Source organism: Vulpes vulpes, chromosome 8, assembly GCF_048418805.1.
Source record: "Vulpes vulpes isolate BD-2025 chromosome 8, VulVul3, whole genome shotgun sequence".
Classification (NCBI taxonomy): domain Eukaryota; kingdom Metazoa; phylum Chordata; class Mammalia; order Carnivora; family Canidae; genus Vulpes; species Vulpes vulpes.
In genome coordinates, this window is record NC_132787.1 from 74,474,498 (window position 1) to 74,494,569 (window position 20,072).

General features: G+C 51.1%; 1 protein-coding gene and 1 long non-coding RNA gene across 10 annotated transcripts in view; one reads left to right on the forward strand and one right to left on the reverse strand.

Annotated features, from left to right (window-relative positions):
• Window positions 1-20,072, forward strand: part of PAX8 (paired box 8) — a 57,071-nt gene that overhangs the window by 27,780 nt on the left and 9,219 nt on the right. For 2 of the 9 annotated variants that reach the window (XM_072767127.1, XM_025994378.2), the window contains exons 3-9: window positions 3,591-3,756; window positions 5,743-5,943; window positions 7,322-7,410; window positions 7,717-7,842; window positions 8,106-8,281; window positions 12,775-12,898; window positions 13,345-13,554. In XM_072767127.1, the coding sequence (XP_072623228.1) occupies window positions 3,591-3,756; window positions 5,743-5,943; window positions 7,322-7,410; window positions 7,717-7,842; window positions 8,106-8,281; window positions 12,775-12,898; window positions 13,345-13,554 (1,092 nt within the window). The remainder of the gene's footprint in view (window positions 1-3,590; window positions 3,757-5,742; window positions 5,944-7,321; window positions 7,411-7,716; window positions 7,843-8,105; window positions 8,282-12,774; window positions 12,899-13,344; window positions 13,555-20,072) is intronic. The other 7 variants (XM_072767128.1, XM_072767130.1, XM_072767129.1 and 4 more) reach the window with 5 other exon arrangements.
• LOC140599997 (uncharacterized) lies at window positions 9,203-13,348 on the reverse strand. Its single transcript, XR_012003136.1, has 2 exons — window positions 12,886-13,348; window positions 9,203-12,472 (listed from the first exon to the last, which is right to left on the reverse strand). It is a non-coding gene; the product is annotated as an uncharacterized lncRNA (long non-coding RNA).

The window sequence follows — 20,072 nt, forward strand, 5'->3', positions numbered from 1 at the left end:
AGCTTCTTCACCTGGTTACCTCCTAGTCATCTCTCCCTGCAAGCTCCATCTGACCACTTATGTGGCCTCCCCCAGCCCCTGAACTTATCTTTCCCAAGAAACTTGTCCCTTAGCGTGGGGATTCCCAGTGTCTGTGATTGCATCCCCCAAAGATTTTAAGTTCCCTTGAGGGCCAGTTCTTGTCCCTCAAGATGGCTTCCTCAGTGTTTTGCATCTGATTCATGGTAGGCACTTCATACATAAATATTGAGATAAAAAGAAATGAAACTGTGATATACAAACAGTACAAATTATTATTCTTTAGGAGCTGGTAGGGCTGAGGTGGGAGGTGTGTGAGTATTTAGTTCCTCTCTTAATTTTCTTTACCAGCCATCGCCCAGCCTAAACCAGTGGTTTGCAATGTGTGGCCCCAGACGAGCAGCATCAGCACCATCTGGGAACTTCTTAGGCAAATTCTTGGTTCCATCCCAGACCTGCTGATTCAGAAACTCAGGGCATTGGGCTCATCAGCCTGTGTTTTAACAAGCCTCCCAAGTGATTCTGATGCATGCTCAAGTTTGAGAACCACTGCTCCCATCCTCGGGCCAAGCTTGGGGTCATAATTCAACTATGTAAATATTAAAATTAGAATTTTTTCCACTAAATCAAAACTTTCAGCAAACCAAACACTCCCACATCCTCATTTACTCATCTTCTTATAGCAGTTTGTAGGTCAGGAGCAGAATAAGAAGTTCCATTCAGTGGATGCGAACAGTAAAGGTCGGGGAGGGGGGGACACTTTCTCAAATGATAAAATTAAAACAGGCAGAGAGTCAATGCAGGAATCTGGCCAATATTCTTTGTACAGCAACATAAAGTTATTCGGAAGCCAGTAAAATAAAATAAAGCACCAGAGAATTTATAGTTTAAGGGCCAGAGATATGAGTACACCTTTCCCTTCACACTGATGCTGGATGATCTAATGAATGAGATGTCAGGAGGGTTCCTGAGGGCTTGGGTCTTTAAGGATCCTGATCAGCCCTTCAGGAAGATTTAGGACAATGCCCACACAGCTTCCTTCAATAGAGAGACAGGTTGATTTTTTTAAGGCACAATACCCAACTCAGGTCACCCCAAAAATGGCACTTGGTTTTTTCAAAACTGCTACCTTTCTAAAGGTGAAGAACTCCACCTGTAGGAAACTTTGCTTCCAGATATAGAGGTCCTACCACAAACACCTGAGCCTTGGTGGATGACGTGGCAGCCTAAAGTTCTGGAAAATGGGGACAAACCAGGACTGTCTCAAGGTCTTGTCTGCTTTCGGGTGGCTCTCTGGCGCCCCCTTGTGTTCAGTGTTTGGACCCAAAGAGCCAAAAGACCAGAAGGATGGAGTGAGGGCTAAGCCATTCTCCAAGGACAGACTGTGGCCATGAGAAGCAAGCAGAAGGGGCTTAGGAGTGGGCCATCTGGGATGTCTTCCCAGGTCTGGTGGAAAAGCACTTGCTGGGACAAGCTGCCTAGTGTGGGACAGTGGAAGTTGCGTGCAAGCTCACCCAATTGCCTCCATCAGGGAAATGGATCACTGTGTCCCTCCTGCTGGGGTATTTGGCCAGCAGGCTTGTTCCTCCTGACTTAGTGCCCAGGCCAAAGACTTATAGCCTCTCTTTTTCTTTTAAGAGAAATTGACTGTTCTGCTGAAGCCAGCTTGGGCCCCTGAGGAGACATTGCAAGGCAGTTCTGAATGTGCTAAGTCAGTGGGTGGTAATGGGCACTATGTGCCCAGCAGAGGCACTTCCCACCCTTGGCCATAAATAGTCCTTAACGGGCTCACACAGAAGGCTTGGCACTGGCTCTTCCTCCTCGCATGCGTGCTCCCCCTGACTCCCACCCCTGGAGTTCTACCATCCCAGCCAGATCACCACATCAGGCCCTGGGATGGAGAGAGGTCCTTCATGCTCAGATCATGGCATCTGCAGCACAAGCTTCCAGGGCTGGTGCTGGAGAACAGGGCTTGAGCCAAGAAGCACTGCTGAAAGCTTTCACCCTTGGCTAGAGCCTGGCCGCTCCTCATACAGGCTGAGTCACAGCAGTCATAGAAAGCACTCTCCACACCCCAGTCTCTTCATCAGCAAAAGGGAGATCTCAGCCCTAGAATGAGCCCAGCCTGGGCCTCAGGATTTTCAAGAGTTGAGAATGTTGGTAAATCTGACAGACAAGCACCTTCTTGCTTCTTTTTTTTTTTTTTTTAATTTTTTTTTAAATTTATTTATTTATGATAGTCACAGAGAGAGAGAGAGGCAGAGACACAGGCAGAGGGAGAAGCAGGCTCCATGCACCGGGAGCCCGACGTGGGATTCGATCCCGGGGCTCCAGGATCGTGCCCTGGGCCAAAGGCAGGCGCTAAACTGCTGCGCCACCCAGGGATCCCCACCTTCTTGCTTCTAAGCCTTTGTAGGTGCTGTTCCCACTGCCTGGAAGAGTTTTCCCCCTTCTCTCCTTCACTTATCTTCAGTCAAAGCTTAGACTTCTTCAGGAACCCTTCTAGAGTCCCCTAAGCCTGGGCTTGGTCCCCTCCAGTGGTTCCCATAACCCCCTGCTTAGCCCTGGGCCCAACAGTGGCCATGTGGTCTGGTGACTGGCCATTGAAAACTGCAAGAACAGAGATCACATCTGCCTTATTCATCTGGGTATCTGCAGGGCCTGCTACAGTACCTGGCACATGGTAGGCGCTTAATATGTATGTGTTTGGCTAGGTAGATGTGTTCAGAACGAAATACAGGCTGGGGCCAGAGGGCAGAGGGCAAGTCAGAAAGGCAGCTGAGGAAACATGCACATGTATCCACGGTGCATCCATGTTCTGCACAACTGCCTGCAGCCCAACATGTCATATCCCTGGAACCCCTGGGAACGTGTACCAGGGATATCTCTGCCATCCCTTTTAGGGCTCTGGCCTGTTAGAGAGAGGAGAAAACTTGGAGATCCCTTAGGATCTCAGGAACCCTCAGGATCTCAGGATCCCTCAGCATCCCTCTAGGCCACAAACAAGGCCTAGCCCCACTCTGCCCCAGCTCACCCCGAGAAGCTCTGCTTTTGCTCGTTTATGTTTCTCAATGCACTTGTGCTTATAAAAATCTGACTCTGTGTTAAAAAGAAGAAAGACAAAGACCAACTTAAAAACCACTGATTTAGACTTTGCCCTCATTTTATAGATGAGGAAAGGAGAGCCAGAGAGGACAGGGTACTTTCTCCAACATCACACAGCTCAGCATCAGAGTAGGAAGACCCTGCATCTCTAATTCTTTATATACTTTTCAGAAGCAGGAAAGAAGGTAGGAAGTGGTTATTCAGAGTGAAGGGCTGAGGGTCTGAGAGGAGACCGCAGTCTGGCAATCTGCCCCTCTGGCATCATACACCACCCTCCCCAATGGGAGCTAGCTTCCCTCTGCAATGGGAAATAGGAGACGGTGCATCGGGAGCACCAGGGGGCACGATGGGGAAAGCTCACGTGCACCCGGTCACTCGCGCACACAGCACCCACACTCATGGGCTAATTCCCACCCACCTGCCCTGCCTGGCCCTGACAGCTGTTCCTGGGCCTCCTGTCTTCTCAGGCCATGGAGGGCTGAACCAGTTGGGAGGGGCCTTTGTGAACGGCAGACCTCTGCCTGAAGTGGTACGTCAACGCATCGTGGACCTGGCCCACCAGGGCGTGAGGCCCTGTGACATCTCCCGCCAGCTCCGAGTCAGCCATGGCTGTGTCAGCAAGATCCTTGGCAGGTAAGCACGAAATTCACCACATGCCACCTTCCCTGCAGGCCTTGTGTTGGGCAGCCCAGCTCTTGGCCATGCCTTTTCCCGCAGGGAACTTGGTCCATTCTTGATTGTGAAGCTTTGGCCCAAGGACTGGGATCTGAACAGAGTGTGGAGGTGTTTTTGGGCCTCCCCGCCCCCTGTTCTTTTGTTTTCCTGCTCTTGCTTCTTTCTTTATCTATTTCTCCTTCCTTTCATTTCTCCCTCCCACTTTTCTCTTTTGCCCCATCTCTCATTTTTATGGGCTTCTCTACTCCTAAAACAGGAGAATCTTCCCCAAATTACCCCCAACAACCCGGGTTGAGACCAAAGGAAATGAAGCTGCTAGGGAGCGGACACATGATCAGAGGTGGCTCCTGCGGTCTAACCCCCTGCATGAGGGATATCTGAGTATGCTTCTCAAACTGTTAACTCCCAGACCACCTGCAACAGAAGCACCAGGGTTCCTTGATGAGATGCAGATCCTTAAGGCCTGGTTCAGGCCTACATATAAATCATAGCATCCACTCAGGGAGCCAGGCCTGGGTGCTGTGATCCTTATGAGATGACCAAGTAACATTTATGAACATTAACTCCAGACCAATGGTTCATAGCCTTGGCTGCACATTAAGAGTCACCTAGGGAAACTTAATTAAAAAAAAAAAAAAAGAAATTGAAAAAAATAAAAGAAATAAAAATTTAAAAAGAAATTGTGTCTAAGCCTTAGCCCACATCCATTAAAGCAGAACTTTAGGAGAATGGGCCTAAGTGTTTGTATAGTGTTAAGGCTCCATCAAATGATTCTAATTTTCTGTAGCCAGAGTTGGGGACCACTGACCCAAAGGTTCAGGAGGGACCAGGAGCAGTAAAGCCTGCTTCTAGACTGACATAGCATAGTCTGGACAGCCACTCCCCAAATGCCCCTGTACTGTGGCACTTGGGCTTTGCATTGGCTTAAATGTACCTGTCTCCCTCACCCAACTCACAGGTAGATTCAACAGGAGTTCTGGTTTAAAGAGGCAAAAGGACCTGAACTGTGGTTGAACTGTGGAGAACCCCAGATTTCTGACTGAGGTTGCCAGGGGAAAGCGTGCTCCCTGGCTCGGGTCAGGAGCAAGGTTCCCAAGATGGGCTGTAATGTCCCAGAGATGAGCCCGGGATGGCTGTGACTAACAAGCAGAGTTTTAAAGAACCAGATTTCATTCTATGGTAGAAGAGACCAGAGAGTTTCCATAACAAAGAGGGGAAAGCCATCCTACCATAAGTCATGGATCTACCAAAGGAGGTAGTTGAGGGCTCAGGGGAAAGGGAAAGTGGACAGCCTGGGAGAGTGGGCATGGCCTAAGGGGCTGGATGTGGCCAGGGATCCAGGCCAGGCTGCCATTCCAGAGTCCAGGAGAAACAGCTTCAACCTGAATCATGTAATCTGGTAGAAAATTAGTGGCCAGCCAGAGGGGAGGAAGGTAAGGGAGCAAAGGTGAACCAGTGAAACAGGGCAGAGGGCCCAATGATCCAAGCTGGCTTCCTGGGGAGGGGTAAAACCAGGATAGCCAAGAATGGTAAGTCAAGCTTTAATGCAGGAAAGCTGGGTAGAGAAACCTGCCGCCATGAACCTGTATGTATATACAGAGCCTGTGCATCAAAACCTCCTTTCTAAGAAGGGAAATCTTTTGTGCTTCGTAGGTGGCTCTTGCAGGAGCTCAGATACAGGAGACTGGCTGGAGGGAAAAAGAGAGAAGCTAGGTGTCCAGGGTAAGGTCTTTAGCAGAGGGTTCTGGTTTGGCAGCAGCATAAACCTACTCATGCAAGGGAAACAGACAGTGCTAGGAACATCAAGTGTTTAAAGCCAGCCCTGGGGGTGCATTTTACACCCCCCCCCCCGAAGCCTCAGAGAGGAACAGGAGTCTCTGGCTAAGTCCCTGCTCAAAGATCCCACCTGCTTATTGGGTAATTCTTTGGGGTTCTCTATTGGAGTAGGTACTACGAGACTGGAAGCATCCGGCCTGGAGTGATAGGGGGCTCTAAGCCTAAGGTGGCCACCCCCAAAGTGGTGGAGAAGATTGGAGACTACAAACGGCAGAACCCTACCATGTTTGCCTGGGAGATCCGAGACCGGCTCCTGGCTGAGGGTGTCTGTGACAACGACACTGTGCCCAGTGTCAGCTCTATCAACAGGTAAGAGGGACACAGCAGCTGGGGCAGGAGGAGGGGAGAGAACAGGGTAACTGGCTTTGGGGGAACCATGACTGAGACCGGAAGAAGGGCCTGGCTTGGGTGGAAACAGAGCCTAGGAAGGGACCTCTTGCTGAAGAATTAAGCAGGAGGCACCCCAGGTGCCACGGGGCAGGTACCACACCTTCCCACTGCTCTGTGACATTCCCACCCCACCCCACCCCACCCCAGGCCCTACTTTGGTAGTTTCCTACCTCGCACACTATATCCTCTTTCATTCAACAAAAGAATCCTGGAATGATCCTTTCCTGGGCCACACGACCCCTAACCTGGCCCTCATTCAAGCATTCACTCAATTGTTCGGTTATTCAATTATTCACTCACAGCCTCAATCAATCATTTACTCACTCATTCATTCATATATTCATATATACATAATTCACTCATTATGTGCTAGGCCCTGGGAACCCACAATCCTTGTCCTTGTGGAGCTTATAGTTTAGTGAGAAGACAGACCCTAATCAGGTACTAATCAAGTGCCCCCCCACACAATTGTTAAAATGTAGCTCTCAGTCCTCCCAAGGAGAGGAACCTGAGGTATGTGAACTAGCATCCGGTGCTTGGTTTAGGAAGGAATGAAAAGATGTCCTGGAGTAAGAAACAATGAATACAAGTTAACTAGGTGAAAAGGGGAGCCAAAAAAAGGGGCTCTGAGACACCATATGCAAAGGCCCTGTGGCTCACAGATCCTAGACAGGAAGCTGAAAGAAAGCCAGCAGATAGAAGGTTGGTTGGGGGCAGGGGGACATGAGGTAGCTGAAGTGGAAATGTCAGCAAAGACTGCCCTATAGAGGCTGATGGCCATGTCACATATTCTTACCTGTGACCCATAGGAAAGTTGGCAGACTTTAAGCAGGAGGCTGCAGGAGGCATTGCAAAAAGTCTACTCAGGCTATAATCAGGAGCACAGATTAGAAAGGGTTGAGAGCAGATAGGGGTGGGCCAGTGAGGGATCCTGGTGGGAGAGAGCTCCTGGAGGCCTGCCCTAAGTGACTGACAGTGACATGCCGAGAGGGATCAATGCTGGAGAGGCTTACAATGTCAAACTCACAGAACCTCATGATGGGTTTGACAGAGGAGAGAGGGAGGCAGGTGTGAAGCCCCTCCTGCAGTTCCGCCTTGAGTGACCAGTGGAGCTGATTGTGAAACAGGACCACTGGGAAGGACCAGGTGTGGTCCGGTCAGGAGTCCAACTATAGACAAGTTGTGCTGGAGGTGCCTCTAAGATAACCAAGTGCACTCTCCAAAAAGGCACAGGATTGGGCCAGTGTGAGTCCAGCTTCCTCCTCTTCTCTCTAATAGCTTCTTTGTCTTCTTACAGAATCATCCGGACCAAAGTACAGCAACCGTTCAACCTCCCCATGGACAGCTGTGTGGCCACCAAGTCCCTGAGCCCAGGACACACGCTGAGTGAGTGCCGACACGTGGGCACACTCAATCTTGCACACACATACCCATCTGTAGAAACATAGTCACATGCAGGCCCACAGAGATACACCCACCTGTGTGGACTGAGCCCTTGCACAGGGACAGAGCCTCACTGGGTCCCAAGGAAGGTGCCCTGACGTATTTAGGGGTGGCCTCACTTAGGCAGCCATGTCTCCAAGCACCCCTCCCGCCAGCGGGCCTCCTGACTCCTCCGTCGTGGCAGCAGGGACCCTGAGGGGGGATCACACCCCACCCTGCACTGACCCTCTCCCTCTCATCCCACTGCAGTCCCCAGTTCAGCTGTCACGCCCCCAGAGTCACCCCAGTCAGACTCCCTGGGATCCACCTACTCCATCAACGGGCTCCTGGGGATTGCTCAGCCTGGCAGCGACAGCAAGAGGAAGATGGATGACAGTGAGTGTTGGGGAACAAGAGGGCAGGTTGGGGGTGCAGGAGGGCAGTCGGTTCAGGCTCCAAGGGGATTGGTGGCCCCAGACTTTGCAGGTGCCGGCGGGTTCCCGCCTACAGCACATGGCCTGTCCCTAACTGGCCACAGTCCCACGGCCTGGAGCCAGGTCCTCCCCGTCCCTCTGCAGCCTGAGTCTGCCTCTCCACTCTGGCCTGGGGCATGGGTAGATGGGTCCCCTGAAAGCTCTCTCCCTGCCTGGGGATGCCAGGTGACCAGGACAGCTGCCGGCTCAGCATCGACTCCCAGAGCAGCAGCAGCGGGCCTCGCAAGCACCTTCGCACGGACGCCTTCAGCCAACACCACCTTGAGCCACTCGAGTGCCCATTCGAGCGGCAGCACTACCCAGAGGCCTATGCCTCCCCCAGCCACACCAAAGGCGAGCAGGTAAGCAGCCAGGTGAGCAGCCGAGCAGCAGCAGGTAGGGACTGCAACACAGCACAGTCTCTGAAAGACTCCTGGTCTCCTAGTCAGCCTGCGGTCTTGCCACCAAAGTGGCCAGTGCCCATGGGCTTAGGGTCACATGCTTCCTGCAGCTCCAAGCCCAACACAGATTTGACTTTACCAGATGCTGGCATCCTTCTCCTTCTCCCCACAGCCCTCCTGCCTTCCCCTCACCCTTAGCCTCTGAGCTCCACCCTTTTGGAAAGAGCAACACAACCAGGTGGTACCCTCCCTCTGTCCTCAGTGGCTCTCCCAGACCACAAGGGGAGGTCCCACAGCTCTAAAGCAGCAGCTCAAAGCCTCACACCATGACCTCAACCAGCACCTCCAGCCTACCTCTGGCCACTCACACCTGTACACCCTACAAGTGCATTACTGCATTACTCATGCTCCCAGGCATGTCATTCTTGTTCACACCTCTGTGCACTGACACACTGCATGCCCGCTACAGAGTGCCTTTCCTTCTACCTTTCTGCCTGGAAAAGTACTGCTTGGCCATTATGACTCAGCTCAAGCATCACTTACCCATGAGTCATGCCCTGCCCCTCAGCCAATGCTTCATCTCTGTCTTGTCTGTGCTTCTGCCCATCCAACAGGTCACTCCAGCAACTTCTCCTATGTACTGAATTGTCCAGTGGACAGAGGTGTAGACCATGGGTTTCACAAGAAAGGGCAGCATTTCGAAGCTTCTTTCTTTCTTTTTCTTTCTTTCTTTCTTTCTTTCTTTCTTTCTTTCTTTCTTTCTTCTTTCTTTCTTTCTTTCTTTTTTTTTTTTAATCTATGGCACCTAACATTGTGCCCCTCTTAGAACAGATACTCAGTAAAGGTGTCTTGGTGAGTGAGCTAGAAATCCAGAACAATAAATTGCAAGTTACAGGGGAACTTTTATTTCCAGGGATCATGACAGGTGAAATGGTTTACAGTAGGTCAGCTTCTGGAAACAGCTAGCAGAGATGTCCTTGGTCTCCCCGAGCCCAACAAAGACTCCACGACTCTGACAGAACTTCCAGGACCATCCATCCATTTGTATTTCTCCACAGTAGCAACGGCTTCCACCCCAACCCCCAACCCCCAACCCCCAACCCCTACCCCCTGGATCAACCAGCTAAGGAATTCCCTTAGGGTGGGTGTGCTCACCCCACTTCACTCATGCTGTCATTTGGTCCAGGAGTGAGGCAAGCCTTACGCCTTTAAAGTCTGAGCAGGACAATGTGGACGATGCCAATAACCAGCTGAACCATTGCCAGTGACCGTCTGGGCTGCTGGGCCTATGCCAGCACCGCAGCTGGGCAGGCAATCTGCGTCAGCGATTTTATCAGCCTGGGCTGTGGCAACCACGAGGGGGTGCAGAGAAAGCTGGCCGTCAGCAGACCTGGGGAGAGGGCCTGGGTGTTCAACCGGGAGTCGGCACATGGCTTTCTGAGGGAAGTGGAGCAGAAGCCGGGGGGCTCACGGGAAGCCTGCTCTGTGGCAAGGAGCTACACAGCCCAGCCCTTGCACCAGGAGCAGCCGTCCCACAGAAACCCTGCTGCTGACACCCTGGCACCCTCTGGCTCACAGAGCCATTTCCTAGCTCCACTGCTGAGCTCCCAAAGGGCCCTGCTTGATTACAGGAAGACCCTGAGACCAGCCCCAAGCTGGCACATGCACGTGGGGAATCACGGTATTGGGGAGTCTTAGAGCCACAGGGACCTCAGGGACCATGGAGTCTAGTCTTTCCATTTGTGCGCCGATAACCCAAGTCCGAGAAGGGTAGACAGAGCCTGGGGGGAGCAAATGGTTGTGGAGCTCAGGTCTGCCGACCTGGTTTCATTCAGACTGGTCTGCTTGCGCACTCCGTTAGACTCGCTGCTTCTGTCAGCTGGAGAAAGAGTTTGAAAACCATGGAACAGCTCCAAACCATGGAATAGCTCATCCTATGGATAAGGAAACCAATCAGCAGTATCCATCCATGATTCATTCCCTCCCTCAGCCCATCTTCTACTCGCTCATCCATTCACCTGGCCAGGTAGTGAGGGGCAGAGAGCATGCAGCCTGTGCCAAGGGCTCCTTGTGTCCAAGCTCCTGCCTTCCCTGCCCTTGGTGACTCGGACTGTGCTGTCGAAGGATACTCTGTGCGCCCTCACCTAGACATAGGAAGGCCCTCAGGCCTGGGGATCCGAGAGAGAGAGAGAGAGAGAGAGAGAGAGAGAGAGAGAGAGAAAGAGAAAGAGAAGCACAGGTCCTCATACCCGACCTCAGGAGGCAGGGAAGGCACAGCTATTTTTCCTGTAAGATCAATAAGGGAGAAAGTATTCAACAGAAACACCATGTGGCCTCACTTCTGGTTGCTATTTCACTACCAGGACAGTTAGGAGCAGCTCTTTGTCCTGTATTCTACAAGTGCAACAAGAAGCAGATCAGCAGAATGTGCATATTATGACAGAGACCAAGAATTTTGTAGCTTACGACTCTTCACAGAATTTGGAAATACTTTTTTTTTTTTTTTAAAGATTTATTCATTTATTTATGATAGACAGAGAGAGAGAGAGAGAGAGAGAGAGGCAGAGACACAGGCAGAGGGAGAAGCAGGCTCCATGCCGGGACTCCAGGATCGCGCCCTGGGCCAAAGGCAGGCGCCAAACCGCTGAGCCACCCAGGGATCCCCAGAATTTGGAAATACTAACTCCCATTAGAGCAATGTATTGGGCATTCCCTGCAAAGCGTTTAATGTAGATATACGAAATCTCATTTAACTCTTACATCAGCCTAGGGACACAAATTCCATTCTCTGCCATAGAGGTGAGAAAGTCACAGCTCAAAGAGGCCACAGCGACCACAGCTACTTGGCTGGTCACTGTAGATGGAGGGCTGAAATTGGCCCAAGTACCAAAGCCACTCTGCACTCCAGTTCAAATTCAACCCCAGAAATAAATCCAGTCATGACTGGGATGACTGGGGGTTTCGGGGGAAATTGGGGATTTTTTTTTTCCCCACTGAATTGTCTGGATTTGGGAAAGCTGTAGGATTTTGAGTAGGAATTTGTTATTTGTTATTAAATCAACACACCCATAAGGCATTTTAAACTTTTCTTACACTCTCCAGAAATTAGGTATTTTGTTCAATTTCATTAAGCTGGGCTCTAAGCAACTCCACCCTGCCTCAAAGCAGGCCCCCTCTGAAAGCGTGGAACCAGAGCACCATTTAGTCAGTAATTGCGGCTAAACAATAATGGTGCTCTGGTGGCCTCTAGAATTGCCTGCAGCTTCCAAAAGTGCCCGGTATACAACCAGAAAGTGCCAGCCCCTTGGAGAACCCAGCTCCGTGGAAATCGTTGGAAGAGACTGCTATTAGTGGAGCTGTTATGTAACCAGAGCATTCCTTGATTTTACCATTGCACATGGCTTCACGGAGTGTGTCTGTGACGTGTGTGACCCATGTATAGGGGACAGGTGTGTGCTTGTGTGTGCTGTCTTGTCCTAAGGGAAGGAGTCACGTGAGTCAGGTGAGGGGTAGTGCACACTTACCCATCACTGCACTAGGGAGAAAGAAAACCCCACAGGTACTTGATAAAGTTTAAAACAAAAACAAAAACAAAAACAAAGTATCATCTTCCAGGTGAACCTGTGAATTTATATTTACTGGATATAGAGGAGAGAAAGAAGACAGCCACCTGTTCTGGTGGGGTGTCATGCCTGCCACTTTACTGAAGGAAAGAGCACCTGGGGCAGGATCCAACGCCCTCAGTTTAGTATCTGTTTCATACTTAGCTGGGACACTTGACTCTCCGGGCTTCAGGCTCTCTACATATAAAACAGACACAATATTGCTTGCCTACTTGCCCGCGTCACAGGGCCCTTGGGGTCAGTGGACAGGATAACATCAGCAAAGCTCTAATGTGTACTTTTTGCAAATGGATACGGTCATGATGTCATCCAGTTTAGTGCACCATTTGGGAGTATGGACTTGTGAGCCAGACCCCCTAGGTTTCCGTCCTGGCTCTGCCCCCTATGGATAGGTGACAAGTTTCTTGGTCTCCCTGAGGCTGTGTTTCCTATCTAAAGAGGAATAACCTAGCGGATCCAGCGAAGACCTCTGAACCAGGCCACAGGCGGACTGCTCCAGCCCTGCATCCCATTCTCTGTAGGTCCAGACCTACAAGGAGACAAGGGGGAAGGAGAGCGCAGTCCAGCCAAGCCCACAGGCCACCAGGGGACTCTGAATTCTAGGGCTGCAGGAGGGGGAGCTATGAGCCAGGGATTAGGAACAGTAGGGCTGTGAGTGGAGTCGGAGAATAAGAATCTTAAGAACCTATTAAAGAGGCTAAGTGGAGTTGAGAGAGAGCGCACGGAAGGGCACAGCGAGGAAGGGCGAGCGTTTCGGGAGACTGGGTCTCCGCGGCCACGCGAGGCCTACTGCCAGGGGCCTGGGTGCGCTGACATGTCTTTGTTCCGCAGGGCCTCTACCCGCTGCCCCTGCTCAACAGCGCCGCCCTGGACGACGGCAAGGCCACCCTGACCCCTTCCAATACACCCCTGGGGCGCAACCTCTCGACTCACCAGACCTACCCCGTGGTGGCAGGTACGATGCCTGGAATGTCCTGGGCCATGCGCCCCGGCTGCACCGAAAGGCTGGAAGGCGGAGTGTGGCCGGCCCTGAGGGGGGCTAGGGCCCGGGGCCTGCGGAGAGGTGGGCTGTGCCGCCCCGGGGCCTCCAGGTGGATCCCCAGGTCCTGCCTGCAGCCCAGGCCCTGCTCCGGCCTCCTCGCTCCCCCGCCCACCGCCGCGGGGGGGAGGGGGCGCACCGGCCCCCGCCGGTCGCCGAGGCACAGCAGGGAGGCGGAGCTGCTCGCTCCCGCTCACTCTCCCGAGGCACACGCGCACCCTCCCGCCGCCCCCAGCGCAGAGAGGAGCCGCCTGCCCCAGCGCCCCGCCCGCACCCCCCCACATCTCATGGCTGGGTTCGTGCATGTGCCCACCCCATCATCTCACACCCCTCTCTCCTTGTTGTCTCCCTCCCTCCGGCAGATCCTCATTCACCCTTCGCCATAAAGCAGGAAACCCCCGAGGTGTCCAGTTCTAGCTCCACCCCTTCCTCTTTATCTAGCTCCGCCTTTTTGGATCTGCAGCAAGTCGGCGGCGCCGGGGTCCCAGCCGGTGCCTCGGTCCCGCCCTTCAATGCCTTTCCCCATGCTGCCTCCGTGTACGGGCAGTTCACGGGCCAGGCCCTCCTCTCAGGTACGACAGGGAGGTCCCGGGCCGTGCAGCTCTCGCGGGGGGAGGGAGGGGGGTCCTCAGGGCCGGCCACTATCCCCTGCTTTGGGGTCCAGCCCCCTCTCCGGCCCTCGGCCCAGTCCACCGTCACTCTCTTCCCTAAATCTTCCTGCAACTTTTGCACAAGCCGAGATGTGGTGCTCCCCTGCCCCAGCGGGGTCGGCCATGGGGGTGGGCAGGCACTCTGGGGATGCCAGGAAGTGGGGTGCCTGGCCGATTTCTAGAACCTCGCCCCAAAGACCCACGGACGAGGAGAGACCTTAAGGCCAGGAGCCAGGCAGTATAGAGCAGTGAACCCTTGGTCTGGATGAGAAACAAAAAAGAACTTTGGAGGGAAAAAGTCATTGGCTTTTGTAGCCAATTTCTGGATGGAATTTGTAAAGAAAACAGAGGGTCGGTCCCCATTGGATGCCCATAGTGTAGCTCTCCTTGTACCCAGCTTAACAGGGTCTCCCTTGGAGAACACTGAAGCAGAGTAACTCACCAGCTTGAGAGATGGGAGAACAGGAGAACCTCCCATCAGGAACCTCATTGGCCTCAAAACGTTTAAAGCTGGAAGCACCTTAAGGGTATCTAGAGCAAATCTCTCCTTATACTGATGGGAACAGGCCCAAGAAGGAGAAGGGCCTGGTCACGGTTCCTGAATAGGCATGTGGCATCTGGCAGAGTCGAGGGCTCAGCCTGTGTGCACCCGCTAGGGCTCAGACCTCCCTAGCAGAATGACATGAGCCCATCCAGCCAGGGCCTGGGCAGCAGCCGGAAGAGTCCAGGTAGACATCTGGCTTGGGCAGAAGGCCTGAGATGGAGAGAAAAAAGGGAGCAGAGACCTATGATAGTCTTCAGATATCTGATGGGCTTCCACAGAGATGGGACTATTTTAGATGTGGGCCCAAGGCATTGAACTAGAACACATGGAGGAAGCCAAACGTGAGCCAGCCCTCTGGACCAGTGGTTTTCAACTTACTGGGCCTCACTCAGAACGCTCTCTTGAAATGATAGCTTTTATAGAAGCCAGGTATCCAAACCAGACAAATGAAGAGCTACTCTGTTTGAAGTAGGGACTATGCCCCCTGAAAGCCCTTGGACTTGAAAACCACCAAACCAGAAGAATAAGACCTCTACCTGCCCAGAGGGACTACAAGGTCATCTTGAATTTAAGTTCACAGACTGTCTCATAACTGACTCTACATATCCTGTCTGGCAGGCACCTGGGATTATTTTCTCTGTGCATCCCCACATTTAATGTGGGAAGTCCTCTTGGAAGGAGTGGGCACAGAGTTAAAGGGTTAACAAGGGAAGTCCAGTGTGTGGGCAGAGAGGCGGTGTTTTGGGGTATGGAACAAGGAAGCAAATGTTGACTCAGAGTTCAAAATTTCAAAAGCGGGTGAAGTCAGTGGAGATGGGTCATTTGTTTTGACCAACGTGATTAAAGGAGAAAAATCTGTGAGCTGAGTGGAATGATGTCAGCTAGAGAAAATGGGATAGGGAGGGTGAGAGGAGAGCCAGGGAGTAAAGAGACTCACATCCACTGTGGGGTGGAGAGGCCCAATCACTGGGTGAGGCTGCCTGCTTTGTGTGAATGGCAGGCCCCGACCAGGAGGGCTGCAATAAGGCAGGCAAGGGCTAAGGTGTGGGAAAATCATGTGACAATGGGGAGCAGGACTTCAGTTACTATGTGAGTTGCCCAGAGACTTGGCAGGCCCACTTGAGTGGAGAGGGAAGGGCAGATAGCAGTAGGAAGTGGTCTTGGATATTTGGAACAGCCCAGAGCAAAGTCCCTACTCCAAAGCCCCCATACTTTCTCTCTTCTCTGTCACCCTGTTAGGGCTTCAAGCACTCCCCATCAATATGCAATCAAACCAAGATGCTACTTCCAACCTCTGTCAGTTCTTAGTTTAGTAGGCATGCCTACTCTTCAGACCAACTGCCGGACTGGAAGGTCATCTACTGCATGGGGTAAAGAAGCTGGCAACACATGCTGGGGGACAGGGTGTGATCCCTGTGAAAGCCAATGGTGAACTGCAAGGCCCAGCTCAAGAACTAAAGATGTGGCACCAAAGGCAGGTGCTCTGAGAAAAGCAAGAGGTGCCCAGGCTTAGAGAGACTGGGTCCAGGCAGGTTGCCAAGAGCAGGAAGCAAGACAGGACTGCAGTTCAGAGGAAGGCCAGCTCTGTGCCTCGGGCACCAAGTACATGATGGCTGGTGTCCATGCAGAGCCCAGGGTGTTGAACTGGAGCCCCCTGAAGACTGTCCACCTGCAGCCTATGGTCAAGAAGGGACCTAAATACCTACCACATGGCTGAGCCATGGTGAGCAGGCTGGGAGGACATCCAGAGAGAAGGAGGATTAGGAGGAAGGATCTCAAGAGTCTGAGGGGCTAGAAACCGATCCAAGGGAGGAAAAGGTGAACTTAAAGAGAAGGTAACCAAGACTAAATTATTCTGAGGGAGGGCTGCAGACAAGAGGAATAGGCAGGCCAGGTGAGTTTTCATTCCAGATTCAGCTTGGCCCTCACCTCCCAGAGCCCTCCTGGCTCTCCTCCTCTGAGTGGCTTCCTAAGGACCCTCCCTGCTGCTTCATGGTCTCCTCCTGGTGTCACTTCTATTCCTCACCCAGTGGCTTTGTTAGCACAATTTCCAGAGTGACTGTCCTTCTGAGTCTCAGCTTCTCCCAACTCAGAAAAAGAAGAAGCATCAGAGTTTGGGAAACAATAGGATTGCCCCTAATATTCCTGCCATTTCCCTTCAAATGCCCCAGCCTGGGTCCCCACACACTTGTAAGAGTGATATCGAGGTTGTCCCTGCCCTGGATGTTTCAGGGCTGATTCCAGCTCAGCTGATCAGAAAGCTCTGAGTTTGGTTTTATCATCAAACAGTCCATTACCCGCCTCCATTCTTTTGTGAGAAATTATATTTAGTCCTGCCAAAGAGATTTCTGGATTGCTATAAATTTTCTTTGCTATCAGAACAAGATAAGGAATTGAAAAGGGTCACATAGAGGGCAGACATCAAAGTGGGCAAATAAAATTGTCTGAAATCACCTCTACCCTCTGAATTCTTCCAAGGAATGCCACCAATATTTAGAACATTTACCAATATTTCTGGGGTGCTAGTGTTTTCTTATAGAACCCCACTTCACAGCCAGCCAACATGGACCTGTGTCTACATCACCTTCTGAAAAACAGGGCCATGTTGGAAGTATATTTGAGTACACAGGAGTTACAAATCAAAGAAACTAGTGATGAAGAGCCTTAAAAATAAGTAAGTCAATTAAAAGTCACAGGCCATTTTGGAGTGCATCTACCTCATGGCTTCTGTGGCTTCATTTCTGAGAAGGTTGTGAGGTTCTCAGCTTTTTGGAAGAAACCATGTATTTAAGGAACTGAAACAAAGTTTTGAAGGATTGATAGGAGAGTTTAAGGTACCACATGCTGGGTGAGAGCCATCCTATAGAAAGTCCTCCTAGGCTTTCCAGGAGGGCCAAGTTTCATGGACACTTTTGGGGTCTCCTCCAGCATTTGATTCAGAAACCTCTGCCCCACTGGGAGAAAATTTGGTGACCAAGGAGAGATGAAGATTAAAATCTCAGAATTTAAGTAAGTGAGGTTGATGAATTTTTATCTAAGAGCAGTCTAAGGGCTAGTTTCATGGGATGGGGTCCCACAGGGCAACTGTGACTTCATTAATTTGTGGCTTCAGGGGAGCATGTGCCCTAGTGCTCTGCCCATGGAGCCACAAAGATCAAGAGGCAGTAGGGTCAGTTGATGGACAGGGTTGGAGAAGGGCTAGAGAAAGGAGAGTGTGAGACCACAGGGCTCCAGGGCCAAGGGAGCCCTGGAGAGCACCTAGGCCAGTACCAGCAAAGAGGTGGCCTGAGAGTCAAGACTTACCTCCTCAACTCCAGCCCCAGTCATGGTAGACACAGATGCAGCCTCAGAATCCCGCTCAACACATTGTGCCTGCAAGTGCTGTCTCTATCTCTCTCTCAGAGGAGGAAGCAGGAAGAGGAAAGAGAGAAGGCATCGAGCTTGAATTAGCCATCACCTTCTTCCATCACTCTTCTATGCATGTACCTGTCTATCCTCTGTATCCCTACTGCTCTCACAGGCTTCTTGTCCCCCCTGCTCTCATAGGCTCCAGTACCTGGCCAAGTGCTTCATCGGAGGGCCGAGGGGGCTGAGTCTGATAGCTGATAGTACTGCAGTCTTCTTCAAAGAAAGACCAGATTTTATCTTGGTATAGATCCTGCATATTTTCCTACTTCTAAATATACTAAAATTTCCTTGCCTCACCTGGGTTTCCAATCCCTCATTTGTTCAGGACTTTGGGTCAATTGAACTGAACCCACCTGTAAAATTCCAGTAGATTTCACCCTCTTTGGTCCAACACCAACCATAGCTGCCCTTCGTACTAGAAGTCAAACAAATTAGGAGGTGATATTCATTTTTATGAAAACACTCACATAGTTTTAAATAATGATCACTGATGGCTCATTTCAAATAGGACTTATTCTATAATGGTTCCCATGACATGTCACAATTTATGGAATTTGTCCATTGCACCACTCAGTGCCCACCTGTAACATGAAACCCTGGCTCTGAATTATGCTGATAACACCATAGCAGTAGTAATAAAGTGCACAAGGCTACTCTTACTGTTTTTCTCACATTTTGCACATGAAGAAACAAGCTTGGGCACATAGGTAGCTGGTTGAAGGGCATTTGGAAAATTAGCTATAGAAGCAGGATAAGGACTGAGGTCCTCTGCTTCCTAGACCCTTCCATCCAGAGAAAGAGCAGAAGACCAGAAGGCGTGGTCTTGTTTGTTAATCCCTAGGCTTGGCTCCACATGCTCATCCCAGCTCATGCCCCATCTTGATTTAATGGCTGGTCTTGCTAACTTAGCATTCTTACTCACTGCTGTATCCCCAGTACTCAGAAAAAGTGCCTAGGACATTATACTTACTAATAAATCTTTACTGAATGCACAAATTGTCTTCAGGGTAAGAGGTAAGAGTTTGTCACTCTGGTATTGACAACTCATAAGGTTCCACGGGATATACCTTCCCACTTAATATTCCTGGCTACCCCCTGAAGAGTTCAAAGCATGTAGGACCCTGGGGGGACCTCAGGGAGAAAAGTTGGACAAGCAGTAATGTAGAGGGGATGACCTTGGCAAGTTGGTTGAGAGGCTTACAGGGAGTCCATGTAAGCCCTAGGAGAAAAATAGCCCTCAGCATGGAAGAAGCAGAGGCATTTGGGTAAAATGGTCATAATAATTGAACAGAGAGATTCTCAACTCAGGGTGATTTTACACCCAGGGAACATAAGGCAATATTTGAAGATATTTACGATTGTCACACTGGGATGTGGGAACTGCTACTGACATCTAGTGAGTAGATACCACGGATGCTGCTGAGCATCCTGCAGTGCATAGAATGGCCCCACACAAAGAGTTATCTGGCCCCAATTCAGTGGTGCTGAAGCTGAGAAAGCCCTTAAGTATCACCAAGAGCTGCGATGACAAAATAATTCATCATTCACACTGGGGCATTTGAGAGTGAAATGGACATTATTAATAAATATGCTGGGACAGTGGTCATAACCTGGACAGGTGTGGGCAAACCAGGATGTATTGCCAAAGATCTTTGGGTGAGGGAGAGTCTGATCTGGGCCTGCAGGATATCTCGGCTCTGGAAGAAACTCACCTAGTCAGATGGAGCCTCCAAAATGGGAAGGCTCGACTTCCAGGTGTAAGGAAGAGGTGGAGCCAGGGAAATCAGGTCTCTACAGAGCTGCCTCGCTGCCACCAAGGCAAGGGCATTACCCACAAATGATAGAGAGAGATGGGTGCCTGTTTGGCTGAAAATGTTTTTTTCCCCTTTCAGGAATGGACTTGGCAGATATGTGGTTCATGTTCATGTATAAACACTAAATATCTCTCAGCCCACATCTCCTTTCTAGGTCAGGAATAGCCAATAGGTTTTGTGTCCTTTACAGCTCTGATAGGTTGTATCCACCTGGAAGGCCAGGTTGAAGAGACCAATGCCCTCTCTGGTCCACTGGAAAAGAGTACAGTGATTGATTAGCAATGTCTGCCACAGGTCCAAGAAGAGTAGTTAAGGATGGTGACCAAAAGGCCACACCTGGGCCATCCCTTGTAGGGCCTTGTTCTTGATCCTCAGAGCTGGGGCTGGAAGAGCATAAGGTCTGAGCCCAGTAGCCTCTAATGGATTACTTAGGCCAGCTGCACCCACTGCTGTGCTGGACACCAGGGGATAACAAAGACCCAGAAGACCAAGCCCCCAGTCTTCCTCCAATACCATGACATTTTTATGGGTGAATTAAGATTCATGCAAATAAAATCATTGGAGGACGGGCCACAATACAGGACTGCAATAGGCAGTGCTCCCTGTGTGGTGGAGCCTGTGTCCTCTGGAAGGCCAGACACAGGCAGAAGCTTGAACTCAGAGGACGGAGGAGC